We start from the raw sequence: 24072 nt of genomic DNA on the forward strand, positions 1-24072 counted from the left end.
ATTCTGGACAAAAAAATGAGGAAAACACACTTTTACATTATGTCTTTATTACTGCAGATATCAAAATCCTGTGCTTTTCAAAACTGGTTCATAAACCGTACAGGCAGTTCAAATAGTGCACATCTTAAAAGTTAAACTGGTTTAAGTAGCTGACAATCCAACAAAATACTGAATGTAATCCTGAAGTCCAACAGTGCAAACTGATCTGTTCAGTCTAACCCCTCTTGAAAATCCTCTTTGCATCCACACCTTCATAGTTGTAGCTCTGTTGACAAAAGACATCAGAGAAAGTTATTATGATTTTATTTTTTAGGTTGTTTTAATGCAAAGTTTAACACAATGGACACATTTTTCACTGTTGTAGATATAGCTAAAATCTGATAACTCAAGATCTAGAGACTGAATGACAGAATATTAGATAAGACAGTTGCGTGCCCTGCAAATACAACCCTGGGGATTTCTAAGTGCCTATTTACACAGTTATTGACTCTACCTGAATGAGTTCATCTCCTTGGACGATTCTTGTTGTTACCAGTTGCTTTCCGTTATCCTTTCTGGTGAAAATCCCCTTCAACATGTCTCCCTCCATAACCCATGAGCCCTGCAGCGTCAAAGATGAAAATCACTGATGACATGAATACTATATGAGAAAAAGGTGTTGAAGAGCATGAGGGCAGGCAGTGCAGATTGACAGCTTTATGGCTGTTGCTTTTAATGGTGGGGAGTTTAAATCAACTTGGCACAAGAGTTACAACTAAAGCTGGACAATGACATATGAATAGTTTACTTAGCAAACAAATGCAAGCTTTTATGCTACTCCAAGGTTCAAAGTCAACGGCTATTTAACTGTAGTTGTGCCTCTAGTATTTAGAACCAGATGAACAACTTACGGATAGTTCTGTTCCATCAGCGAGGCTGTAATCAAAGGTGACCCCCAGGGTGAAGTCTAATTCCAGGGTACGGAAATTGCTGCTCTCCTTGACATGAAACTTGTCTCCAGTCTGTTCAAGGGTTATCTTGAGGTTGTCATGAGCAGCCAGCTTCCTCTTCACCATGTTAATTCCTATAAACAGACAAGAGTGAATATGTTCAACAGACTTTGAACAATCAGAGGAAGGGTGACAGGAATTAATCACTTCATGCACAGGTAGCTCCATTGTTTATGTATTTGCAGAGGTGGGTAGCTAAAAAACATGTTCGGTGTTTTCCTATGTTATGAATTGTGTCTGCATAAAAATAAGCTCTAGTATTTAGTTTTCTATTAAAAGACTTACTTTATAAATGAATGAATTATGAATAAAACATGTAATCAAATAAACTATTGATCATATAGCACATTCTTTCTCTGCATAACAGACATGTAGACTCAGATATAAATATTTTGATTAAATGTGACTTGCTGCACTGTATTACTGCTATTTAACTTTCCTTGTTATATTTCAACAATTTATGTACAAAACACAGTAACCATGGTAACAGTGCATTTGTTTTAACAATCCATCAAATTCCACCAAAATATGCAACTTTTTCACAAACATTTAATCAGTAGTTTGACATCACTCACCCATTTGTTCCATGAATTTCTCATAGTTGTCATTGCGATCAATTTTCCAGGTGCCGTTGAAGGTCATGGTTGCAGTGAGGGAGAACAGGACGACTCTACAGCGAGGAGTGACTTACTCAAAGTCTGACACTCCTTTTAAACCATGCACCCTTCTTATCTCTTTATCCATCTGAACGCTGATGTGGCGGTTTAAAGTTTACACTTTCTTCAGTACTGTAGCTGATAAGGCAATGCCATGATTTTTGAAAGAATGGTGCCATATCCCTTTCAACTATCATGAATTATTGTTTTTGAATAGCTGACATCCTGTAAAACCTTAATCTCTGTTTACAAAGGGTGTTGGTTGCACTGCACCATGACTGTCATAGTACTCTATGCAGAACTGTTGTAAGGAAATGTGCAGGGAAATTTACATATACATTTTATATGTATGTGTTTATATTTTAAGCATTGTCATGTTTTAAGGCTAGTTTCCAATTTTCAATCGCAGATGTGAAAAGAAACCCAAACTAAACTAACTTTTTAGGAAATGTTAAATGAATCTAATCCTTGCACACTCTTCAATGGATTTATGTAAATGTTTGAAACCTCTTATCATTCAGATTAGAAAGTGGATGCACTGCATAAAGTTTCTTGAAAAAACAGCAGCAATCTCACTTGTTAATATTGCATATAAAGTGATACCTTTGACTTTGATCTAACTATTGTTGATAAAGTAGACCTTTGATATTTGAAGTTAATATTAAACACGTTTATCATTTACTACAGTGAGTTTTTATGACACACTGAACTGATTAAGTCTTTTATGATCACTCTGATTAAACACAGAGCTTATGAAAATTAAAAACGTGTTTTATATGGGGTCTGTGTTTTCTAGTTTAAGGTCTTGTGTAAAGAGCATTCTGTATGTTGCATTTGAGGTCTATTTGGGGCAGCAAAACAATGCAATTCTTTGCAGAACGGCATAAGCAATTTGCTTCATAAAAAGCAACTAGTTTAAAAAAAATAAAATGCATAGCAAATATCTGTAAGGAGCAGAGATGAAAAGCAGAATAAATACAAATGCAGGAGTATTTCTTGAACATCTCTGCCAAGTCTCCAAAGTAAAAAGTGCACATCACGTCAGTTCTTTCTTATCTGAGTATCTTCTCATCTTACTTTGTTACAGAAGATACCTTTGCCTGACCTTTTCTTCCCCTTCAATGAATCTGTCTTATCAGTCAAAGGACCTTTTCTGCTATCTCTACAATGATGACACTGTCAGGTAAGATTGAGAAATTGAATTTGCTGAAGATAATTCTTTCTTTACTATATCCACAATGTTTTATCTTGGCTGTACTATCAACATCAACAACGAATATGTTTCACTGCAATACAAATGATCTGGTGTATAAAAAGGGACGTCACTGAAACGAATAAAACTCATGTTTTGGGTCAAGACAACTATGTTAACAAAATAGTCATAACTGCTCTGCTTTGAATAAAAGTTGCAATCTTAATGTAGATTAGCAGAACCTAACTAACACAGCTGATCCTACCTTGGTGAGCTAGGTCAGCAGCCCCCTGCAATTTTCTGGTGTCATTAAAGCTTGTATGTAGAAGACAACTCAGCCTCTAAGAGCAGCATTTATTTATTTTTAATTTAGATGTATTTTTCATTTTCCTCTTATCTCTTGTGATAGGGTTTTTTCTATCATGTTTTTTCCCCTTTGTTTGTCTGATTATTTAGTTGACATTGATTGCTTTTTGTGTTTTATCCATTAAGCTTGGTCCTTTGCCATGTCTTTTGTTGTTACTGTTGTTAGATATTTGAAACTAAAAAAAACTCTTGTTTTGGACAGAACACAAGCACAAGAAGAAGTGGTATGGTTAAAGTGATGTGATTAATCTGAACTAAAGACCAAAAGGAGATTAATACAGCACCTTAAATAAAAATGAGCTCCATTATTCTGAATCAGACTGTGGTTCAAATGAAGAACATACAGCAGGGCTGTAGCTGTGCTTGTACCAGGAACTATAGTTTAATTATTAATTCCTTTTTATTGAGTAGGTTGTATTTCAGAGTCCGTTATTACTGCCCTGCAACAGTCTGTGGTAATCATGCAAAATCTTCTGCCTTGAGCTATCTTTAAAGTCATTTCCTCAAAGAATAGCATCACCCCCAAAACTAAGTCTGAATTATCCAGTACTTAAATTAAACTATCATAAAGGAAATTATTAAATATTTTTTCGGGGGTATTGTTGTGTCTCAAGCCATGTACTGCTTTTTGGCCAGCAGGGAGATAGAACATCAACACAGGCTGGAAATACTATCCTGGGGTTACCTAGCCATTCAGTAGAGCCATCATTATGCACTACCACTGCCAGGTAAATTTCCCACCCATCTTAAAAACCTCCAATAATAACACATGCTTTATAACAACATATAAAAATGTCCACTGTACAATATTGTTATCTCCAAAGTGTTGTGATTAACTAGTAAAGAAACAATTAGCCGACACGAGGAGCAATCTGGAGCGACCAAGAAAGATAACCACCTTGCTAACTTTGCCGTTACCTGTTTGCTTAGCAGCTAGCTTAGCTAGTCCTCGTTTGGTCCTCGGGTAGCTGTTCGGCCACCGCTGTTTGTCACAGTGTTAAACTCGAGAAACAGCTGACGTTGACTGAATGGCTTCTTAATTTTGAGGTGAAAACAATTTCAAACCTATCTCAACATCCTTATGATTTTCTTACATCACGAACTAATGGTCAGCAGTTTCACTGCAGTAAGCTAACAGTTTGCTGTGGTTTAAATAGCTCAGACTTGTTGTCAGAGAAAATGTCCAGGAGCAAATGTGTAAGTTTCGGCCAAACAGAAAACTACTTTGGGTCTCAAAGTCTTCTAAATTAAGAACTAGGACTTACCCTTTCATATCCCGCCATCTTTGTACAAATTTAGCCGAGGCAGGTGTGCACATCCCAGGTAACAAGTTAGCGTGTTAACTGACCTATTTTGACCATAAGCAACGTTGGCTGCAGGAGTTACAACAGTAAGAACTGAGCTCTTGTAAATTCGTGACCTTGCAAAGCAGATTGATACGCCCGTTTCTGTGTTTCTCACTGGCAAATCCATCTCGCAAAGCTCCCGTCTGAACCGTCTGGGCCTGGTTAGAAAGTGACAGGACCAATCAGCGACAAGGGGCAGTACTTTCAGGTGCGGCAGAGTCATGACATAAGCAAGCAGCAACAAGAGTGCCAGTTTTATCCGACCTTGATGACATTTCTTCGTTAAAAGAACACAATTGTTTTCTTTTCAAAAACGACAAAAGTTGTGTACTGACATGTCTACATTTGCCATGGTTCGCACCTCGGTTGTGGCTACATAGTGTGTTTTGTTGCTCTGATTGGCCCGTAAAGATGTGACGGACAGAACGTTCATCCAATCACACTGAGTTTTTTCAAAGGCTCTGCCCTTTCCCAAAAGCTTAGTATTGAAGGTTTTCCAGATGGATGTGTGAAACAATCCATCTGGCGTGTCAGGTTAGTAAATTTGCCTGCCGTTAAAAAAAAAAAAAAACTGTTAGTTGTGTTTTTCCAGCATAACAAAAAACTAAAATACGAGGCATTTGCGAGAACTCTGAAAGCTCCTACAATCTTCTACAACCACAGACATAGACGACTGAAGCCACCACTTTGCACGGTCACACGTTTGACTGAAACATGTCAAATCAAGACCCAAAGAAGATTAACTTCAAAGTCTTACTTTTTATGTTGCGTAGTACTTCGGGGGGTTTAATGGGTGAACAAACCAATTAATTTTATTTTTCCACTGTAAAAACCACTCATTTAGGATCACATAAAACAAGAGATTACATTTACTAAAATGACTGTAAGTGGGTGTGTTTTTTTCTTTTTTGAGTACTTGTACTTTTTTGGGTACATTTCGAAATCAGTATTTTCTACTTTAGTGAGTTTTAACCAGAGTAACTATACTTTAACTTGATTACAATGCTCGTTTTTTCCACCTTTGGCTTTGACTCTACCTTATCTTGTTATAATTGCCAGTAAGGAAAGATCATACTTTACAACTTCTCCGTAGCTAGGGCTGTACAATTTGGAAAAACTGTTTATTTGCGTCTTTTTCTTTTTTTTTTACCAGTATTACTATTGCAATTTTATTTTATTTTTTTAAGTTCCTCTTATGCATTTTTAACCAAACACTTGCATAAATCATTCAAATTACTATCAACGCCATATTAGGCAGATTAAACATAAACTGTTCTTTCCTGTAGGCCAGGCCTATATATTAAGAAGAGATAAGATGATACAGGAATCAATATGAATTACATATTTTCATTATCTACTTCATTCACAGTAGTAAACTGACTGATTTGTTAAACTTGCATCCTTGTAAGCAATTATCATGGCAACATAACAAAGCTCTGCCATAAAAGCATTTAGACATCAATATGAAAGTCAAACAATTTACACAAAAGTAACTGTACTTTTACCTGAGTTTAATGGCCCTGTACTCTGTCAACCTCTGGCGACATAAATGCACAGGAACATTAGCAGTTATGGGGATGTACTGGTAGGTATTTTGTCTGGCCACTAGAGAGCGCTCTTTACTTAAAAAATCAATACAACTATCTAGTAGCCTTTCTTAGCCACATGGATGCTTTTGCTGCACTATAAAACTACTTTTAGTGGAACTGAGGTTAATATAGCCATTTACTAGTCCTCTTACTCTGAAACCTCATGGCAGAGGTGACGGGTTAAAAAAGAGCACAACTGACAGATAATTCTCAATAGTTTTATTAGTTACCTCTCAACCTAAACAGTGTTAAAATAAAACAATCATGTCTTACAAATCCATAAATGCACTTGTACACAGTGCACAAGGCACCTGTTTGTTTGAAACACAGGATGCGATATGGATTAAGTGAGGGTTAAAAAGGACTCTGAACAAAATTAGTTGAAAAGGTGTGGTACATTTCTTGTGTTAAATTAAAATAGCACATATAGAGGCACAAACAGTAATTTCAGCCATACTCAGGTTTACTTTTTTCATGTACTACGTCACTATATATTCTGTTTTCTAAAATTCATATTAATCACAGTTTATAAAGGGAAAAAAAAGAATAAATACCATTTACACTGTTAACAATAAATAGTAAATTGTACAGAATATTGTTTTGTTTAAATGAAAAGCAATATTTCAAAGAAGCACACAAATAAGTAAATGTGCTTTCCTTATGTTGAATAAAAATAGCTTGTAATACTATTTTTTATGATAAGACTTTATACTTCAGTGAATACATCACATTTAGTGTTTGTAATATTTATCACTTGTGACTTTTATGAAAATAATTAAATCTGTCTTTGATTCTTTCTGAGTCAAAATATGAATTTAGTTATCACAGTAGCTTTTGTGCAAAAGAACAGTTGACCATGGTGGTATAAATCTAAATACAAATACTTTAGTATCTAAATTACTTTTCTGTAATGGTCTGGAAAACAGAGAAAAATATTCAGTGTAAAATTTCACAACTCTTACATCCAGTGAACAAAAACAGGTCAAACAGTGACAGTTCTTCTATGGCACTAATATAATGTCGTGTTAAAGTATAAGTTCAGTTTAAAAGCAAGACTTTATCTCTTAAAGTGAAATGACTTTAAATTATTGATGTTTTTTACTTGCTTTAGAACAAATAAGAGAACTATAGCAGCTAAAAACATTAAATAATCTTACATATGAAAAAAACATAACAATGTGACAATACTCTGTTCAAGAAAGTACCATACTTGGATGTACCATAATGTATCATTTACCTTAACTTATTAAGGAACACTTTAATAATCTGAATCTGCTGAACAAAAACATTGTAGTCATGACTGATCATTGTAAAGCTAATATAAGCAGGGCAAGTGATGTATGGACTCAAACCACTCCAGACAGCGTCTGCCTGATATAAAATGTCTGCTTTTCTGTTCATTGATGTTCTTTTCTGTTTGCTTCACCTGAATCATCTCATTCCTGCTTCAGAATGCACACAATTATACCAAAACTTAGACTAGACCTGTACAGCTCATCTGAACACTCTACCTCTTGACACTCTGTGAGTTTAGTCTTGGATCTGAAAGCTGTTAAGCTTTAACTGAGGTGGACTCTATGTCAGTGGGCCTCCTGGACAAAAACCACACCTTCATTGGTTCCTTCTTTCCTTTCATGGTTACAGGGCCACGATACTCCAAATGAAACTGAGGGTCAGCGTTCTCAGCTGACTGCAAACACCTGCAATAAAAAATACACACCGTCATATAACTTATGTTGCTGTAGGCTTCCAAGGAATGTACTTAATAATGTTTTAGTGTCAGCAAAGAACATCAAATCTACTGACCATTTCTTGGGAAATTACACATCTTTTGTTCCAACAATGTTCAAAAACTGCCTCATCTTTTACAGGCAAAGGAAGCAAATCCAAGCAAACAAAAAGGATGACAACTATGGTATTTCTATTTACCTGTAGGTATACTCCGAGACATTAATTTTCCCCTTTTCACCAGTAGTTTCTGTACGACTTGTGAGGTTGACTGTATTTCCAAAAAGGCAATATCTGGGCATCCTCTGGCCAATCACTCCAGTCACTACTTCTCCTGTGTGGATTCCAATGGTTATCTAGAAGGATACAAGAATAAAAGAGGAGACTGCTTCATGCAATCCACTGCAATTCTTCAACACGCCTGCTAAAATTTAACCTTAGTTAATAAATATGCCAAAGATGTCACTGTTTCCTGTCAAATACTGGCATAGCTACCCTTAGCTTTGATTATTAGTTATCTTTGCTGAATTCATCATAAAAGAAGCTAAGTTATGTACTTAAAGTTTTACATGTAAGGTTAAATTAGGTAAACTTAGGTATTTCTGAATCTCAGGCTAGGTGAAAGATTGCACTCTGGAGAGATTCAGCTGTAGAGCTTCATGTGTAGGTTAGTCCATTGGCACGGATTCTTAAAGTTATGGATAGACTAGAGAGGTGCAACATTTAGTGGGTGGTTAAACTTTGCAGACACCACTCCATGTGCAAAATAAGATCTATTTTTGAGGTTTTACAATAATGTGGCAATTCCAAAAGTAGCTCTAGGCAATCTGCAGACTAATATTTATACTTGATCTTGTAGGCTCCTCAGTGCTTGTTGTCTTCAGAGCATGAGCACGCTGCAAGTGCCTGGGATAAATGGGAATCTATTATTAGACATAAGATCATGAGATGACTTGAGTCTGTTTCTGCTACTAAAACGGGCTCCTCTTCTGCCAGTGCCATGTCCAAAAAATAAACAGTCTTTTGTTAACCAGACATCATTTTCCAAAGTCTTAACAGTCCACGCTACAATAACAATCTCCATCAGTCAGTTAAACAAACGTCCACTGTTTTTTATCCAACTTCACAACCTATTGCTTCAGCGTGGAAATATGTGCAGATGTATAGATACGGTTACTCCAAAATTAATCAGAAGAAAAATTTTTTAAGGTTAAAAATGTGGCCAAAGGAGGGTAAGCAGTATTTGTCAGCCGCAGAATAGGGATGGCACCCCATATTTTAAAACTGGAACATTATAATCACCTTCACACATACATTGACTTTGTACTGAACTCATGAAATGCTTCAAAAAACTAGAAAACATCTTTACATGTGTAGGGAACAGTGAAAATAGTGGGATTTACAATAAAGGCGTATATCCAGACAGAAAAAAGCAATAAGTACTGTCAATTCACATCAACATAACACTTACCATCTGCCAATGTATATAAATATCTTTGTGAGATTTTTTATTTTCACATGTAGGTGTAGCTGATATATAAATTGAAAACATACTAAACACAAATTCTGCACTGATAAAACTGGATCTGTGTAGTTTTATCTGTATAAAAACATTCAGATAGATGAATTTTGACTTTTAACATGCAGAATGTCTTTATGCCTCACCTGTACTGGTTCATCGTCTACTTTTACTTGACCAGCGATCTCCAGCATTTCAAGAGCGAGGTGGCAAATTGACTTGGCATGGTGTGTGCATGGCTCCGGCAGGCCGCTCACCGTCATGTACTTGTCACCTACTGTTTCCACCTGCATAAGAAAAACAGTGAGTTAAATCATACTCCTTTTGTTTCTCTTTACTTTCAGACCATGCAGAATCATCAGTTCCTGCTGTACTAAAGAGTTTTTTAATGCACTGTGCAGCTATAAATAGAGTGAAACACCCTGAAATAAACATTAAAACACTTACATCAGCTTTAAGACATTCAGGGCTCCTTTGAGACTGACTAAAAAAGCTAAGACCACCTAGTCATTTAGCTTTAAGGTAAATATTACTTCTTTTGGTGACCCAGTGCCTGAAGACGATCCCCTGGAAGTGCTGAGGTCTGTTTGGTTTCTTAAAGTGCATTTTTGTCTGAAAGCTCAGAGTGTAAATCTGCTGCACGAGGCCTATAAAGAAGGGCAGCCTCTCTGTAAAACTACACCGTGTTTAGAAGTCAGCACTGCTCTTCTTATGGAGAAAACCCAATTCATTTGATACAAATACTCCCCTTTTGATTAGTATGTGCATGATTGTATAAAATAACTCAAATTCCTTATAGAACTTATATTTTTTGTTTTTTTTATGTGTGTCTGAGCTCTTTAAACTTGTTGCACACATTATTCTCTTTAGTTCCTAAGCTGTTAGAAATGCATGCAAAAACATGTTTTAATGTCATGGTAAGTTCCTGTTTCCAAACCTTGTATACATAAGGATTATTCCGAGAGTCAGTCAAGATGTCAAAGCGTGTGTAAACATCATTGAGCAGGTTGACAATCTTGATGGCCCCCTCAGCCGAGGCGTGCTTGCTGCAGAAGGCATTGAATCCCACGATGCCACTAAAGAGGATGGTCACGTTGTCGTAACGTTTGGCCGGGACAGGCCGCTTGTGCCGCAGCTCGTTAGCAACTGATGGTGGCAGAACGGAATAGAGCAATCTAAAAAAGAAGAGAAATGTATATTTTAAGCGAACGCACAGTTATGGCGCACTTGAGCATCAGAGTAATGGGCTCTGGCTGCCAGACTCAAGTCCACTCTTTGGATCAGCATTTTATTTGCTCACCCACCACCTTTTGGCAATTTCGCTATGCAAGCTGCTCTCAGATGGGAGGGTGGTGTTTCTATGGTAACTGGGTAGATCATGGCTGCCTGTTTAAAGCATAATGCCATCCATGATGCATCACAATTTGAGGATACAGGATACATACAGAATAGATAATGGTTCCTACATAGAAAAATGTATGCATGCAAGGAGGGTATAATTACCCTGGAGATAAAACTATAAATATTTATCTGTAATGTCTTGAAGATTCAACACACAGGGGAAGAATTTTCTTATGTGAAGGCAGTACCTGAACTTAAATGAATGTTTGCATCTGTGGGAAAAAATGTGTTGTAAAGCTCTCAAAAATCATTGCTTTAATTTAGCCAAATATTTTAGACATTTAGGCAAGAGGATAAATATAAAAATTCAGCAACAGGATTTAAGTCTTTTCCAATTATCAAGGCTGTTACCAATATTGATTAGCAGTAGTTCATGAGACCGATAACCAATATTTGGAACCAATATTCATTCACTGTGATGTAAAAAATGTACTTAATTTGGCAAAAGTAAAACTGCATGATCAAAAAATGAAGGAAAATAAGCATTCTGGCCCTAGCTCCATCAGCATAAGAAATACCACAGAGCAGCAGGAAAAACAGGAAGTGATGCTTTAAGTTCACTGTGTCAGTGGCACCCAGGCTTAAGTGTTGATGGCACAAACTTATGTGACATCTAGCCAATCAGATTGTGTCATATATAGGACATTTGATGAGACCTTGGAGAGGGAAAATTAAGCCAGAGGAGAAGACACTTTGCAGTGGAACCAAAGTATCACACTTTTTTATTAATAATTTTACAAATTATCGGCAAGATCAAATGCTGATATCAATAATCGGCCAAATGCCAAATATCAGCCAGGCCAATTTGTCTATCCCAAATAATAAAACAAGAAAATCCAAAAAATTGAATAATTCAAGGGACTTTCCTTATGTCACCGACCCAGTAAATCTTTATTAAGATATCCTTACTTCAGAGAATTTACCCCTTAGCCTAAAGATAATGACAAGGATGTGCTGTGTAATCACAAGCAGCAGTATCTATATACATTACCTCTCAACAGCCGACAAGAGAATCACATTTACTATCTAAATTTGTGTCTATACATATCATAGCATAGTGTGAAAGAGAATTTTCAATATGCCATATTTGATTTTGAAAATATTGACACAAAGATCCACAAAGTTTGAGGATCATTTCTTGTTAAATCATTCTCAGGACGTACATTGTGCAGTTATATTTCTTCAACTGTGCTAAAATGGTGGGTAAAGGACTCATCACCTAAAAGCTCAGCCTGACCAGAAAACTTTATTTTTTGAGGTGAAATGATGAATCTTGTTAAAAAAAAAATCAAACCTGTCTGTCTTTTTCTTCTCGTCTTCCAAGGCTCGGAGTGTGTGCTGCAGGCGATCTGTCAAGATTTCCAGCTCTTGGGTCAGCTTGTACTCCTCACGAAACTGCTCGCCCAGCAGCACCAGGTCACGTGTGGCGTCGTGTAGTGGGATGTCGCTCAGGTACAGCCCCCTCCGTGTCAGATCATCCAGGTTCATAACACTAGAAAAACATAGAAGAAAACATTAACATACTTTACTGGAGTAACACTGTCATTTTCACTGGAAGAAAGAGGCTGACTTATGTCCATAGGCATGGGGTCTTTTTCTTAGTCTTGCTCACATCAGAAGTCTGCTTAATTTAAACAGAGGAGAAAGTAAGTACCACCAGCAATGACATCAGTGCTGAGCTCATGTCTCCAGATAAATTTCCCTCTTGTGTGGTGAGGTCAAACACTGTTTTGTACAAGTGCTCTCTGGTCAGGTGAATATGATTCCTATCAGCCAGAAGCCTTTTGAGAAAAGAGATTTCGATCTGTGAGGACAAGATCTCTTGAACCCTGCTCCCCTGCATCCGATATTTCAATAGATGTGTCTGATTGGTTATACAAGGGCCTTAGAGGCTAATGGAGGTCATAACAGAAGAAGCCATGCAATTACAAGCTCATGGATTACTATGAGTCTATAAAATTGTTCCTTTGGTTGATCAGTTATTTTCTTGCTTTAATTAATGGTTGCAAAATGTAAATAAAAAAATAGACTGTGACAGCATCAACAGGGTTTTCTTGAGTGCTTTTATTTTTTTTTAACAAACCTCTCAAAAATAAAATAACCAATGATTGGGTTTTTTTATGATGCATAGCCAAAGACTGGTGTAGTTTATTTCTTTATGCATGAACCACAAAACTGATTTAACCACAGTGTTCAAAAGTGTAGCTGGAAAAAGCATTTAAAGAACACACTGCAGGCAAGCTAATTGCTTGAATTCTTCCTATGTATCAATAAAATGCCAATTTCAAAGGAAATCATCAACAAAAAACAGCAATGAGCAGCTGTATCAAATCATAAAGACTTATCCGTTTTATTTTTACTTTAGGTTTACATCTACTTAGTGAGTTTTTACTCCTGTTCGCAAAAAAGCGCAATGGCATCAAAAGTGGCATTCATCAAAATAAATGAACACCTTGGAGTTTTGAATTCAGGACTTTTTTCTTTGCCAGAAATTGGTTTAAGTGCCTGTGCTGCTGTCAGGGCAGACAGCTCCATGGGTTTACCTGGGTGAGCAGAGAAAAAGGATGTTCTCCGCCTCTGGCAAGTAAATCATCTGTCCTTTCAATCTGAGACAGCTGATCTCCACCCCCGTCAGCTCGTCCTCATTCTCCACGGTCTCTACATTCAGCAGGCCCTCCTGTCAGGATTACATCACACTTATGAATATTTCATTACATGTTCTTCTCGAAATCTGCCTCAAAACTGGGCACCAGTTCAGCTCACTATTTTTAAATGTGTATGTTTGTCGCCTTTAGTGTTACATGCATCATCAACCCACCAAGAGAATCTGTTTGGATTTTCTGGGCATAAAAAGAGAAAGAAATAACTTTTTTTCCCCTTGTTTTAAGGCTAAATAAGCATTTCAGAGAGGAAAAGCTTTCCATCTCAACACAACCAGTACAATCTTCAAAAATTTTCAATGCACTGTATAACATTTACATTTTATGAACAGTTTTCTCCTTGAGAACAATGTTGGAAAAAACTCTGTAAAAATGTCCTGAAAGGGGACATATTATGCAAAAATCACTTTCTAGGCTTTTCTAACAAAAATATGTGCCCCTAGTCTGTCCACAATCCCCTCAAATACCAGAAAAATCCATTCCCTTCCACTTTCTCTTTCTCTACCTTTCAGAAAATGTGTGCTGAAACAAGCCATTCTCAGATTTTCCCCTCATGACCTCATGTGGGTAGGAAGCACCGCCCCCAGGTTCGGTTGGCCCTCCCTGCTTAGAAGAAAGCTCCACCCTCCTCTCCTGATCTTCCTCTCAGGTTCCAGCTGAGATGCTGGTTAGCTCAGTGGGTTACCCTGCCGACTTTGATCTGGAGGACTGATGGTTTAAATCCCAGTCAGGTTCTTAACTTTGGATAAAAGTGTCTGTAACATTATAACATCAGGAGTGCCACATCCATTTCCTGTGGGGTGTGGTCAGGGGCGGAGTCAGACAGGCTCATTAACATTTAAAGCCACAGACACAGAAACGGCTCTAAAACAGAGGGGTTTTTTAGACATGCAAAAATTCAATACTGGGGTGGTTTTTCAGCAACAAACTTCACAGGCATGTTTTGGGGACCTCTGAGACCAATATAAACCTGTCTTAAAAGGGCAGAATATATCCCCTTTAAGCCACTGATATTAGTTTATATTAGGGCTGTCAAAAGATCAAACAGTGTAATCACAATTAACCTCAGAATTTCTGTAGTTAATTGCAATTAAACCCACCCATTCATCACATTTTAAATTCTGATATATGCATTTTAAACTGTTTTAATGTCATTTTTCTGCTGTTTTAAACTGAAGGTAATTAACTTCCTGTTTAAATACAGACCTGCTCTTACTGTTAGATCAGAGGTTATGGTATGAACTCAACCATGGAAAAAGGAACTTGTTCTGGATTAGAAGGAAATGAGGGGACAGTAAAAAGGTAAATGTTTGATAACACAAGGTGCAGATGACCTCTGATTTGTCCACTGAACTGTCTGTGAGCAGCTTTAGAGGTGTAATCAGACATTAAAGACAAGTGGTGGACTTATTTTACACCACTATAGCTGCAGGGAGATACCGACATGGTTTTGCCAAAGTGTGTTGAAAGGGACAAAAAAGAAATCATGCAGTTTATTGGGATTTTAAAAAGCACCAATTGTGGACCTTATTCGGGAATAACTTGATTAATCTTGTCAGGCCTAGTTTAAAAATACAAGTACATGATTATATCATAGTTAAACCATTCATGCTGTTTTTTTCCAACTTTTTCTGACGTCCCATTAGTTAAATGGGATTTAACACAGGATTTAATGTGGTAGGTCAACAACACTGATACAAAAGCTGAGTATTTGTTGTTTTTTACCTTGCTTCGCAGAACGAAGACAGTGTTGATGTGAGAGAGGATGCCATGAAAACTGAAGTCAATGTGAGGGCGCACCAAGGAAAAAACTGAAGGGAGGATACAGGTACCAGGCTGGAGCTGTGGAAGAAATAAAACAGGCGTCTTTAGTTAGATGGCTTCAGAGAGCAGTGCTTGTTATTTATAACAGTAATTACAGCTGCAGTCTGGACAACAGGAGCGGTTCAACATTTGAGACAAAATGAGACTTCATAGCTCTATTTTAAAGTGCTTCTTTTGTTCAGCCAACAATGACAACCCCAAAGCTTTGTCATTTACTATCATCAATGAAAAAGTGCAGCAGCAAATACTTGCATCAGAATCAGCATATTTTGGTTAATCATTTAATAGTTATCAAAATTACATGCAAATGTGAGTTATAATAAATACAAAAAAAATGTGCAGACACCTGAGGCAGAACTCGATAAATGGCATTCCCACACTGTGTTAGCATCAGGTCTTTGTCAAACATGAGGTGGAACGGGAAGGCTTTGCAAAACGTGTACGGGCTGATACGGGTCTCCTGTGTGCCGTTCTCCTCGTAGCCGTCCAGGTCCTCGTAGAACGCCTCCTCCTCTGAATCTTTCTCCTCTATCAGGAACTTTATGTGGTCACACTCCTCGCTTTTTGGTTGGATCATCTGCATACAGTTAAGTCAAATAATTAACTTCAACTTAATGTCCCCTAAGGGAAATTTGCTTTGCAGCCAGGTAAAAACATGGAGCATGAGAAACACAATCACAAAATTTCAGACACAACACTGAAATGCATTTACACTAAAAATACATTAAAGCACAACTGAAGGCAGAGCCATCATTAAAAGACATCTTTAGATATCTGTAGTGAAAATAAAGTGCATCATATATTTCACTTTTAAAATCTATTTGTGTAATGGATTGAGTTGTGTAAGAATTTTTCATCCTGTTAGATTTAGTCTTTGGCAATCTGAATCTCCTACCAGAGGGTAGAAGCTCAAATTCAGCATGAAGAGGAAGATGAGGATACTGTGTGATGTCCTGAGCCTTAGATTTTACCCTCTTTTAAAAAGTTAGAGACAGATCTGTAAATTTAATACCAATAATTTAACAGACAACCATTATTTATTATTAATCAGAAATCAAAAATGTAATTTATAATTGCAACATGAACATAAATATAATTCCATAGCATATTTTTTCATCAATATTATTTTAATTCTTCACCAAGGCATTATTAGTATTATTTACATACACCCAGTAAGAATGATATAGATCTCATGGCTATAATTATGGAATTAAGACTGTATAAAATGATATTTTTCAATGGGTCTATGGGCATAAGACATGCTGACGTCAAGCTCCTGTCTCTGCACCCTGTTGCCATAGCAACACAGGCTAATATTTCCAGAAATTGGGTGTCACATTTTGAGTGTCTGCCATTTCCTGCTCTTTCATTATAGATAATTGCTGAAAAAAATCATCCTTCCAGAACAATACAATTGAATTTGATGGAAATGTTGCTTATGACATAAAGAACAAACTCCAGTTTAAGTAGAGGGGATAATGTCTTAGAAGAAAAGCATGTCTATGTCAATGGTGAAGACAACGTCATTTAAACTTGCACTTAGGACATGATATTGAGTTTTTCATACTAGTTTGGACTAAACCTGATTATGATTGTTAGGTCAATTAGCCAGTATGAAATATAAGATCTCTATTCAGGGTAAATAATCAAATAAACGTACAAATACCAATTTAAATCTAGCTACAGCTGGATAAAGTTAAAATAAACTGAGGAAGAAAGAAGTCCCTGTAAGACTCCCATGCTAGAGACTCTATAACTTGGATCTAAAAATATCCTCTGACTCACAGACATTAGCCAAAAAGTCACTGCTGAACTGCAGTTGGCACAGCACAGCACTCTTCAGTTTAGGTATTTTCAAACTTTCTGTAGTTTCATCTTAACATTATAAACTTTGACCTTTAATAATATCCTGAGACACAGACACTCTGACAGAAATCTTCACAAGGGCTAAAAGACTTAACTGAGCACTGAACAAAATAAATTAGCTGGGAAGAGGATGAAGTAATCCTCATTTGTCTTCAGGAGCAGAGTGAGCCGTTAGCACTGTGGCTTCAGTGTTAACAAAGAAGGAAACAAAAACAGCAGAGCAGACCTTCATCTCTATCTCTGTTCCATGGATTTGTTGAGCGACAGTTTTAATGATGCCGATCACAATGTCCTGCAGGCCTTCTCTCTCTGAGTAATAGTGGAGGATCAGGTTGTTGCCCTTCTCTGCATCAGTGCAGCGAAAAGAGGGAGCTCTCATCCCGGGGTAAATGGTACCCAGGTGGTCATGTAGGGCATCCAAATTCTGAAAATTAAGATTTCAGATAGAATATCAAACATTTAATTGTAGATGAGTTATTTCAACCTTGACAGGGGGCATAATGATAGTGTATATTACTCATGAAACATGCAAAAGTAAAGCTTTTTAGTACTCCAAAGCCATAATGATATTGGACTTGCCACAGCCAGTTTTAAAAATTTAGATCAGGAGATGTTGAAATGTTTCGACTTTAATTGTGCCCTAAAAAGAACAGTGCTTACAGTGTTCAGGAGAAGAATCCATGTAAAAGCCCCTCCTCTTGTAGTGTTCATCCCTTTGTCAGTGGAAAATTTCAAAAAGCTCAGAGCTCAAGGGCTGTGACGTGTTTGGAAGCTTTTTTTGGCGAGTAATAGGTCAATATGTTATTTAGATGAGATAGAGGATTTCTTGTTAATTTAATAAGTCTGAGGAAATGGTTTTTACTCTCAGTCACTTGGTGTTGTTTTCGATCACAGGGGAATCTTGCAACGTAACTACAACAACGCAAAGCAGGCATCCCATGTCATAACCCAAGGGCTCCCACACTTTTCATCCCAAAACCTCTAAAATAAGTGTCAGAGACAGGCATAACACAGTTCATGGAGGTAAGTGAAACGCATATCGGTGTCTCAGCCTTTCCCATCACTAGCCTAAGAACAACGCATGAGAAATTAACAGATTAAAATATTATTATTCTTTCATTGTAATTTATTGCCGGAACAGCTTGAAGTAAAATACACATAACTTCCACAAATGGAATGTAGCACTGGGTGGATATATTAGATCTAATAACAGTTGGATGTCTGTGTGTGTCTTAAAAGAGCTGTAGAAGCCAACATTATTGCTGCGTTAACTAAGATTTTATGTACAACCCCAATTCCAAAACAGTTGGGGCACTGTGTAAAATGTACATAACATAATGCAGTGATTTGCAAATCTCATAAACCCATATTTTATTCACAATAGAACATAAATAACATATTAGATCTTGAAACTGAGACATTTTACAGTTTCATGAAAATATCAGCTCATTCTGAATTTGATGGTAGTAACACATCTCCTATTGTTTAGCATCCCCTATTGTTTTAACCACAGTCTGTGAATGTCTGGGAATTGAGGAGACCAGTTGCTGTAGTTATGGGAGGGTAATGTTGTCCCATTCTATGCAAGGCCTTCCCAGAAAGAGAAAGTGTCTGAATAGGAGCATATGTCACTCTAAAACATCTTTATACTTTTCAGCATTGATAATACCAAATGTGTAAGCTGCCCACACTATACAGGCACTAAGGCACCCCCATACCATCAGACATGCAGGCTTTTGAACTGTGAACTGGTAACAAGCTGGATGGTCCCTCTTCTCTTTTGTTCATGGGACACACAACCATGGTTTCAAAAAAGAATTTCCTATTTTTACTCAACCAATCACCACTATTTTGCCTCATCCCATTTTAGATTAGCTCTGGTCCAGAGAAGAAGGTGGCATTTCTAGACCGTGTTCCTATGGCTTCTTCTTTGCATGATACAGCTTTAACTTGCATTTGTGGATGGCACAGCCATCTTTACTTCTGAGAGACTCTGCCCCTCTAAAATTCTCCTTTTATACCCAATCATGTTACTCACCTGTTGCCAAAGAAACGAATTACTTGCAAAATGCTTCTCCAGCTGTTTACATTTGTGCATCTTACGTTTCCAGCCTTCTGTTTTCCAGTACCTACTTTTGTGAGATGTGTTGCTGCCATCAAATTCAAAATAAGCTAATATTATAGCTAGTCATGAAATGTTAAAATATCTGATATGTTGTTTATGTTCTATTGTGATTTTTTTTTAAATGGCTTTATGAGATTTGTAAATCATGAGATTCCGTTTTACATTTTCAAAATTTACAATTTACAAAGTGCGAGTTTTTTTTTTTAATTCAGGCTGTACATAGTATGAAAATAATTTTTTAAATATAAAATTTAAAATAATTTAAAAACTTTCTGTGCTTCTTTGGAAGCATTTTGCAACACTCTTTTTTTGTATTTCCATGTCATAACTAATGGTTTTGAGTTTTATATTTTGTGCCGCTATACAACTGAGCATGTGTAACAATCACTTAAATTTTGTGCATTCTAAAATTCCCAGAAAGCAGTGCAAAAGCTTCCTGCTCGTTAAATGTACACATCTTGTAAACTACCCCAGGCTTTCTTTAAAATATTCAATGTCTGCAGCTCACGGGGGATGACCTCAATGACATCACTATGAAATTTTCTCTTAGATGATGAGGCACAGATGACACAACTGTGTGCAGTGTAACAGTTCGCTGTGTAATGGAAAACCTGTTATGGAAACAGAAAAGATGTTACCTGCAGGAATTCTCGAACGTTTGATCCTAACACTCGCAGGATGGTGTCATATCCAGACTCTTGGCAAAATTCAAAAAACATCTTCCCAAACATCTGCAAGATGGCCCCTGCATCAATCTCTAAAATAAAGAAAGCATCTGGTCAATGTCGAAGCTTGTGATACAACCTCTTACCTCATGCAACCTTATTAGTATTATGGATTCATGGAGTATAGTGCCATTTTTATTCAAGCAATCACAAAACATTGCATCACTTACTGAGAACTTTACTTGCAGCAGCAACAAGGTCGTATGTTTTGGCATCATCATAAATGATTCTTACAAGGAACTGACCCTCGATATCGAGCTGAGCCTCCCTCCTGTAAACAAAGTGAAGTCATCATTCAGGGGCAATGGCAAGTTTTACTGTAGAAGTAGGCTAATCAGTTTGGAGGAAACTTGAACAGGCAACCAACTGTTTTGCTATAAAGAAATGGGATTTTATTGTTTCTTAAATCCTTCAGGGAGCTTCGTTGTCAAGGATTGTTAAATAAGAACAATTTTTGCAGCAGGCTGTGAACTGTCTTGATTAAAATAAAAACAGTTTCCATACTGCCATGAAGTATTTGTGTTGTTTTACAACCCCACCATTAAACATATCCAAATCATCATCTGCACATCTACTACAGGCCCAAACTAAGAGCTGCAACTTGCTATTTATACATTCAGTGATCTAATCTCCAAAAATGTACAAAAAGTAAATGAGGTCTGATTACTGCTGTTTGGCTGAGAAAACAAAAATGATTTACTGGCCTGACCAGCAGCATCCATTTTATCTAAATGTGCTACAGCTGGAAAAACATACCGTCCACTGAAATTTGTAGTAAAGAAAATAAGAACACATTTTTAAACTGTTCCACTTGTCAAAGTCAGAAAACACACCGAGCATGATGTACTGTGTAATAGATAAAAATGAGTTACACTTGCAGAAATTTGGCTGCTGTAGGCCAGTGGTTCCTTGTCCTTTGAGCCCCCCCCTCCCCACCACACACACTTGTATCTAAGAAAAGCTCCCAAGGACCCACATGATAAAAATGGTACATTGCAGTCAAAAATTAAGATAATTTTGTTTGTTTGTTTTTATTGTTTAAATATATATAAAGCTATCCACACGTATTCTTGCAAGAGAGGCTCTTTATAAGTGTTTATCATGATTTTAAATAGTATGAGTAAATTTCATTTGAACAAACTCTGAGCCTCGAGAACCCTGAATCGGGAACCAGTGCTGTAGACAAACCATTTTGGGAACATTTACACAAGGCAGCTGCTGCTCTGCTGCTTTCTCTGTGTGATTCTTCTTGTTTGTGTACGATCAAGTCTGGAGAAGTAAAGTCAAATAATTAACATTTATTTAGCCAAACATTTCAACATGATATCGAACTTTAGAATTGAATAAAATTTTTACTGATGTAGAGATGGGGATTCTCTCTAAAGTCTCTGTTAAATTAAAAGCTATGTGTAATCATTTTCCAAGTACAGTTATAGCTTATTCTGATAGTGCAAGCCTAATTTACTTTACTTGGGTGCTGCTTTTCTGAGTTTAATTTAAACCTAAGTCTGAGACGTTAAGTCCTCTCAATTTTCCTCTCAGTTTGGGGTTTTTAGCCTGTGGAGGGAGTTTAAAATTGCAGGGTTTTGGAAAATATACAAACACTTAAACCACACCAAAATAAAATACAAGATAGACTACAATAAAAAAAATTATATAACAAATTTAATATTATTGTATGAAAAAAAATCAAAGGATTAGTAAAATTTTCAGTTGATACATCTTTTTATTTAAATTTCAGCTGCATTTCAGAAGGGACAGTATAACTTATAAAGTCCTTGAGTAGTCTACATTATTTTTAAGATGAGATTTTTTTAAAATGACAAATCAAACATTTTATCTAAAAGTTATATATAATGGACACAGTTTCACCTGAGCTACAGCCTGAAAATGTGAAATGCATAAACAGCCACAGAATACTTCACCTTTGAGTTTCAGAACTATATTTGCATTGCTTTTATTCTGATTTTGAATGCTTTCTTACATCACAAACGTTTTATAATCGTCTACATCTACTGGAGATGCTGTCCTAAAGAAACCTTAAACTTGACGGTATACAGTCCTTTTTAATCCATATTTGGTATAGCTTTAGTGTAGTTCTATAGAGATGTGAGGTAATCATCACAGTTAAATAAAATTTCTGATAAAAATGTGAGCTGATAGCGAGCTGTGCTGTACACACTAGATCCGTCTTGCATTGTTGTTGTGGTGAGCTTGGCCACAGCGTAACCTGCGATACTGTCAGGGTTCAATAGTAAACACAAGATCCACAAACTCACTTGATGTCCTCCCACACTTCCGGACCGTAATTCCTTAAAACCAGAAGCTCCAAGGCGTGATTCACAAAACCATACTGTAAACGTATGGTGGAAAAAAGAAACAGCACCATGAATATCGTTTCATATAGCATGGCATAGCATATCAGATCAACCTATACAAATAAAATAAATTATTTAGAACGCTTAAAATGAACGGAACTATGAAAGTAGTATATTACATCAGTAAATTACCGTTCTGGATAACCAGGAAATTATTGAATAACGGCTACGTTCTCCAAATAGGAAGCGTCAAACGCTAACACGTCTCGTAGCACGATAAACAGTCTACCTTAACGGCAATAAAGCATTAATAGAAACCTTAATATACATACCATGATTGCAGACGCTCTTCTGATTTCATAAATTTGTAGATAAAACCGTTGAATCCTACACAACCTTCATCGTTTGGTACAGATGCTGAGTGGCTCAGCGGCCATGCCCCTTTTTCCTCTCTGTGCAATTGACGCGGAGTGTGGCCAATAGGAGATAAGAGAACATCTTACGTAAGCTCTCCCTGGCCAATGAGGCCGCAGCTGCGTTGTTGTCCGACTGATGCTGGACAGCCTGAATTCACCGCAGGCAGATACAAGGATATGGTGCTGAAAGTCACGTTTTATGTCATTAACTTGCTAAACTAATTATATGTCGCATTAAAAAGATGAAAAAGCAAATTCTTCACAGCTTCAGTTATTATTTAATTTATTTGATTGTGTATGACAATGATTCATTCAAACTGTTAACCGTGGAAAAGGTGTTCCTACTATAGCCTGGACTATACTCAAATCAGCAATGCATCAATATCAAGCTTCTGTCTTTTTAGAAGTCTTGCATTCAGAATTGCTAGAATACTCTTTATGCATGTTTACTTATTGGCCTTTAAAAAATATTTACCTTTATACATATTTTTTAAAAATGTCTATGATATGTAGAACAAGAAATAGTAGCATAAGGGGAAAAGAAAAATAAATATAAAGAGAAAAAAATAATAATTATAAAGTTAAAATGTACAAAAATAGAGCCTGGGGTGTCTCTTGAACTGTAATAGGCTACAGGAAAATATTTTAATACAGGTGTCCATGAAATAAATATCGGCTTATAGAATAAGTGGTCATTAAGGGAGGATATAGATTTCCAGTTTTTCCCATAATTCTTGAAATTTCTTTCCTGGAGCTGCAAAGAAAAGGTGATTTGTATCATTACATATATTTCATAGATTACATTGTACCACTCCTGCATAGTTTGAGCTGCTGGCATAAGCCATTTTTTGTTATGGCCTTTCTGGCAGCAATACTCAGTACTGCAAAGAAGTATAGTTTTCTTTTGTAGATGAAAGTAATACTCCAACAAAAAAGTTGCTCTCAGTTAAAAGTAAAGTTTGTCCTAAATATGTTTGTTAATTCTTTTGGGATATCAACCCAGAACCTGTTGACTTTGGGATAGGGCCAAAACAGATGATAATGATTGGCTTCCTGAGAGCCACAGTTCCTGCAACAGCTGGAAAAGTGTGGATGATGGTGTTTCTGTACAGGTGTGATTAAATATCTAAAAGGACTCTTCCAGCCAAATGCACTCAAAGAAGTTGGGTTTTTTGTTTTCCATTGAAACTCACAGTATTTAATGACAAGTTTTCAGTTATCTAACACTGTGATTCAGTAAGGATATGTATATATATATTTTTTTTTTTCAAAAAAAGCACAATTTTACGTTTTTCCTCTTCTTTTAGTATCTAATCTTAGATTTTTTAAAATTTCATCTTCAATTTTAATCA

General features: G+C 36.6%; 2 protein-coding genes across 2 annotated transcripts; both read right to left on the minus strand.

Annotated features, from left to right (window-relative positions):
• Positions 1-30: 30 nt before the first annotated feature.
• Positions 31-1752, minus strand: fabp2 (fatty acid binding protein 2, intestinal). The gene is made up of 4 exons (XM_041784647.1): positions 1565-1752; positions 891-1063; positions 494-601; positions 31-265 (listed from the first exon to the last, which is right to left on the minus strand). The coding sequence occupies exons 1-4, from the start codon at positions 1629-1631 to the stop codon at positions 215-217; spliced, it is 399 nt and encodes a 132-aa protein (XP_041640581.1). The 5' UTR covers positions 1632-1752; the 3' UTR covers positions 31-214.
• Positions 1753-6345: 4593 nt separating this feature from the next.
• gucy1b1 (guanylate cyclase 1 soluble subunit beta 1) lies at positions 6346-22753 on the minus strand. The gene is made up of 13 exons (XM_041784650.1): positions 22637-22753; positions 22266-22339; positions 20157-20257; positions 19900-20018; positions 17363-17560; positions 15617-15847; positions 15172-15288; positions 13330-13463; positions 12081-12278; positions 10323-10560; positions 9532-9672; positions 8068-8222; positions 6346-7838 (listed from the first exon to the last, which is right to left on the minus strand). The coding sequence occupies exons 1-13, from the start codon at positions 22637-22639 to the stop codon at positions 7691-7693; spliced, it is 1857 nt and encodes a 618-aa protein (XP_041640584.1). The 5' UTR covers positions 22640-22753; the 3' UTR covers positions 6346-7690.
• Between the last annotated feature and the right edge of the window lie 1319 nt (positions 22754-24072).

This window comes from Cheilinus undulatus, linkage group 4 (genome assembly GCF_018320785.1).
Source record: "Cheilinus undulatus linkage group 4, ASM1832078v1, whole genome shotgun sequence".
Classification (NCBI taxonomy): Eukaryota; Metazoa; Chordata; class Actinopteri; order Labriformes; family Labridae; genus Cheilinus; species Cheilinus undulatus.

Excerpts from the sequence above, each read along its gene's own strand:
- fabp2 (XM_041784647.1), bottom strand. The coding sequence starts at position 1,631 with ATGACCTTCAACGGCACCTGGAAAATTGATCGCAATGACAACTATGAG. Across the intron at positions 1,064-1,564 it reads GAAATTCATGGAACAAATGG|GAATTAACATGGTGAAGAGG; the intron begins GTGAGTGATGTC and ends GTCTGTTTATAG. Across the intron at positions 266-493 it reads AAGGAGATGAACTCATTCAG|AGCTACAACTATGAAGGTGT; the intron begins GTAGAGTCAATA and ends TTTTGTCAACAG.
- gucy1b1 (XM_041784650.1), bottom strand. Across the intron at positions 8,223-9,531 it reads TAGACGATGAACCAGTACAG|ATAACCATTGGAATCCACAC; the intron begins GTGAGGCATAAA and ends GTATCCTTCTAG. Across the intron at positions 7,839-8,067 it reads GTCTCGGAGTATACCTACAG|GTGTTTGCAGTCAGCTGAGA; the intron begins GTAAATAGAAAT and ends TTTTTATTGCAG.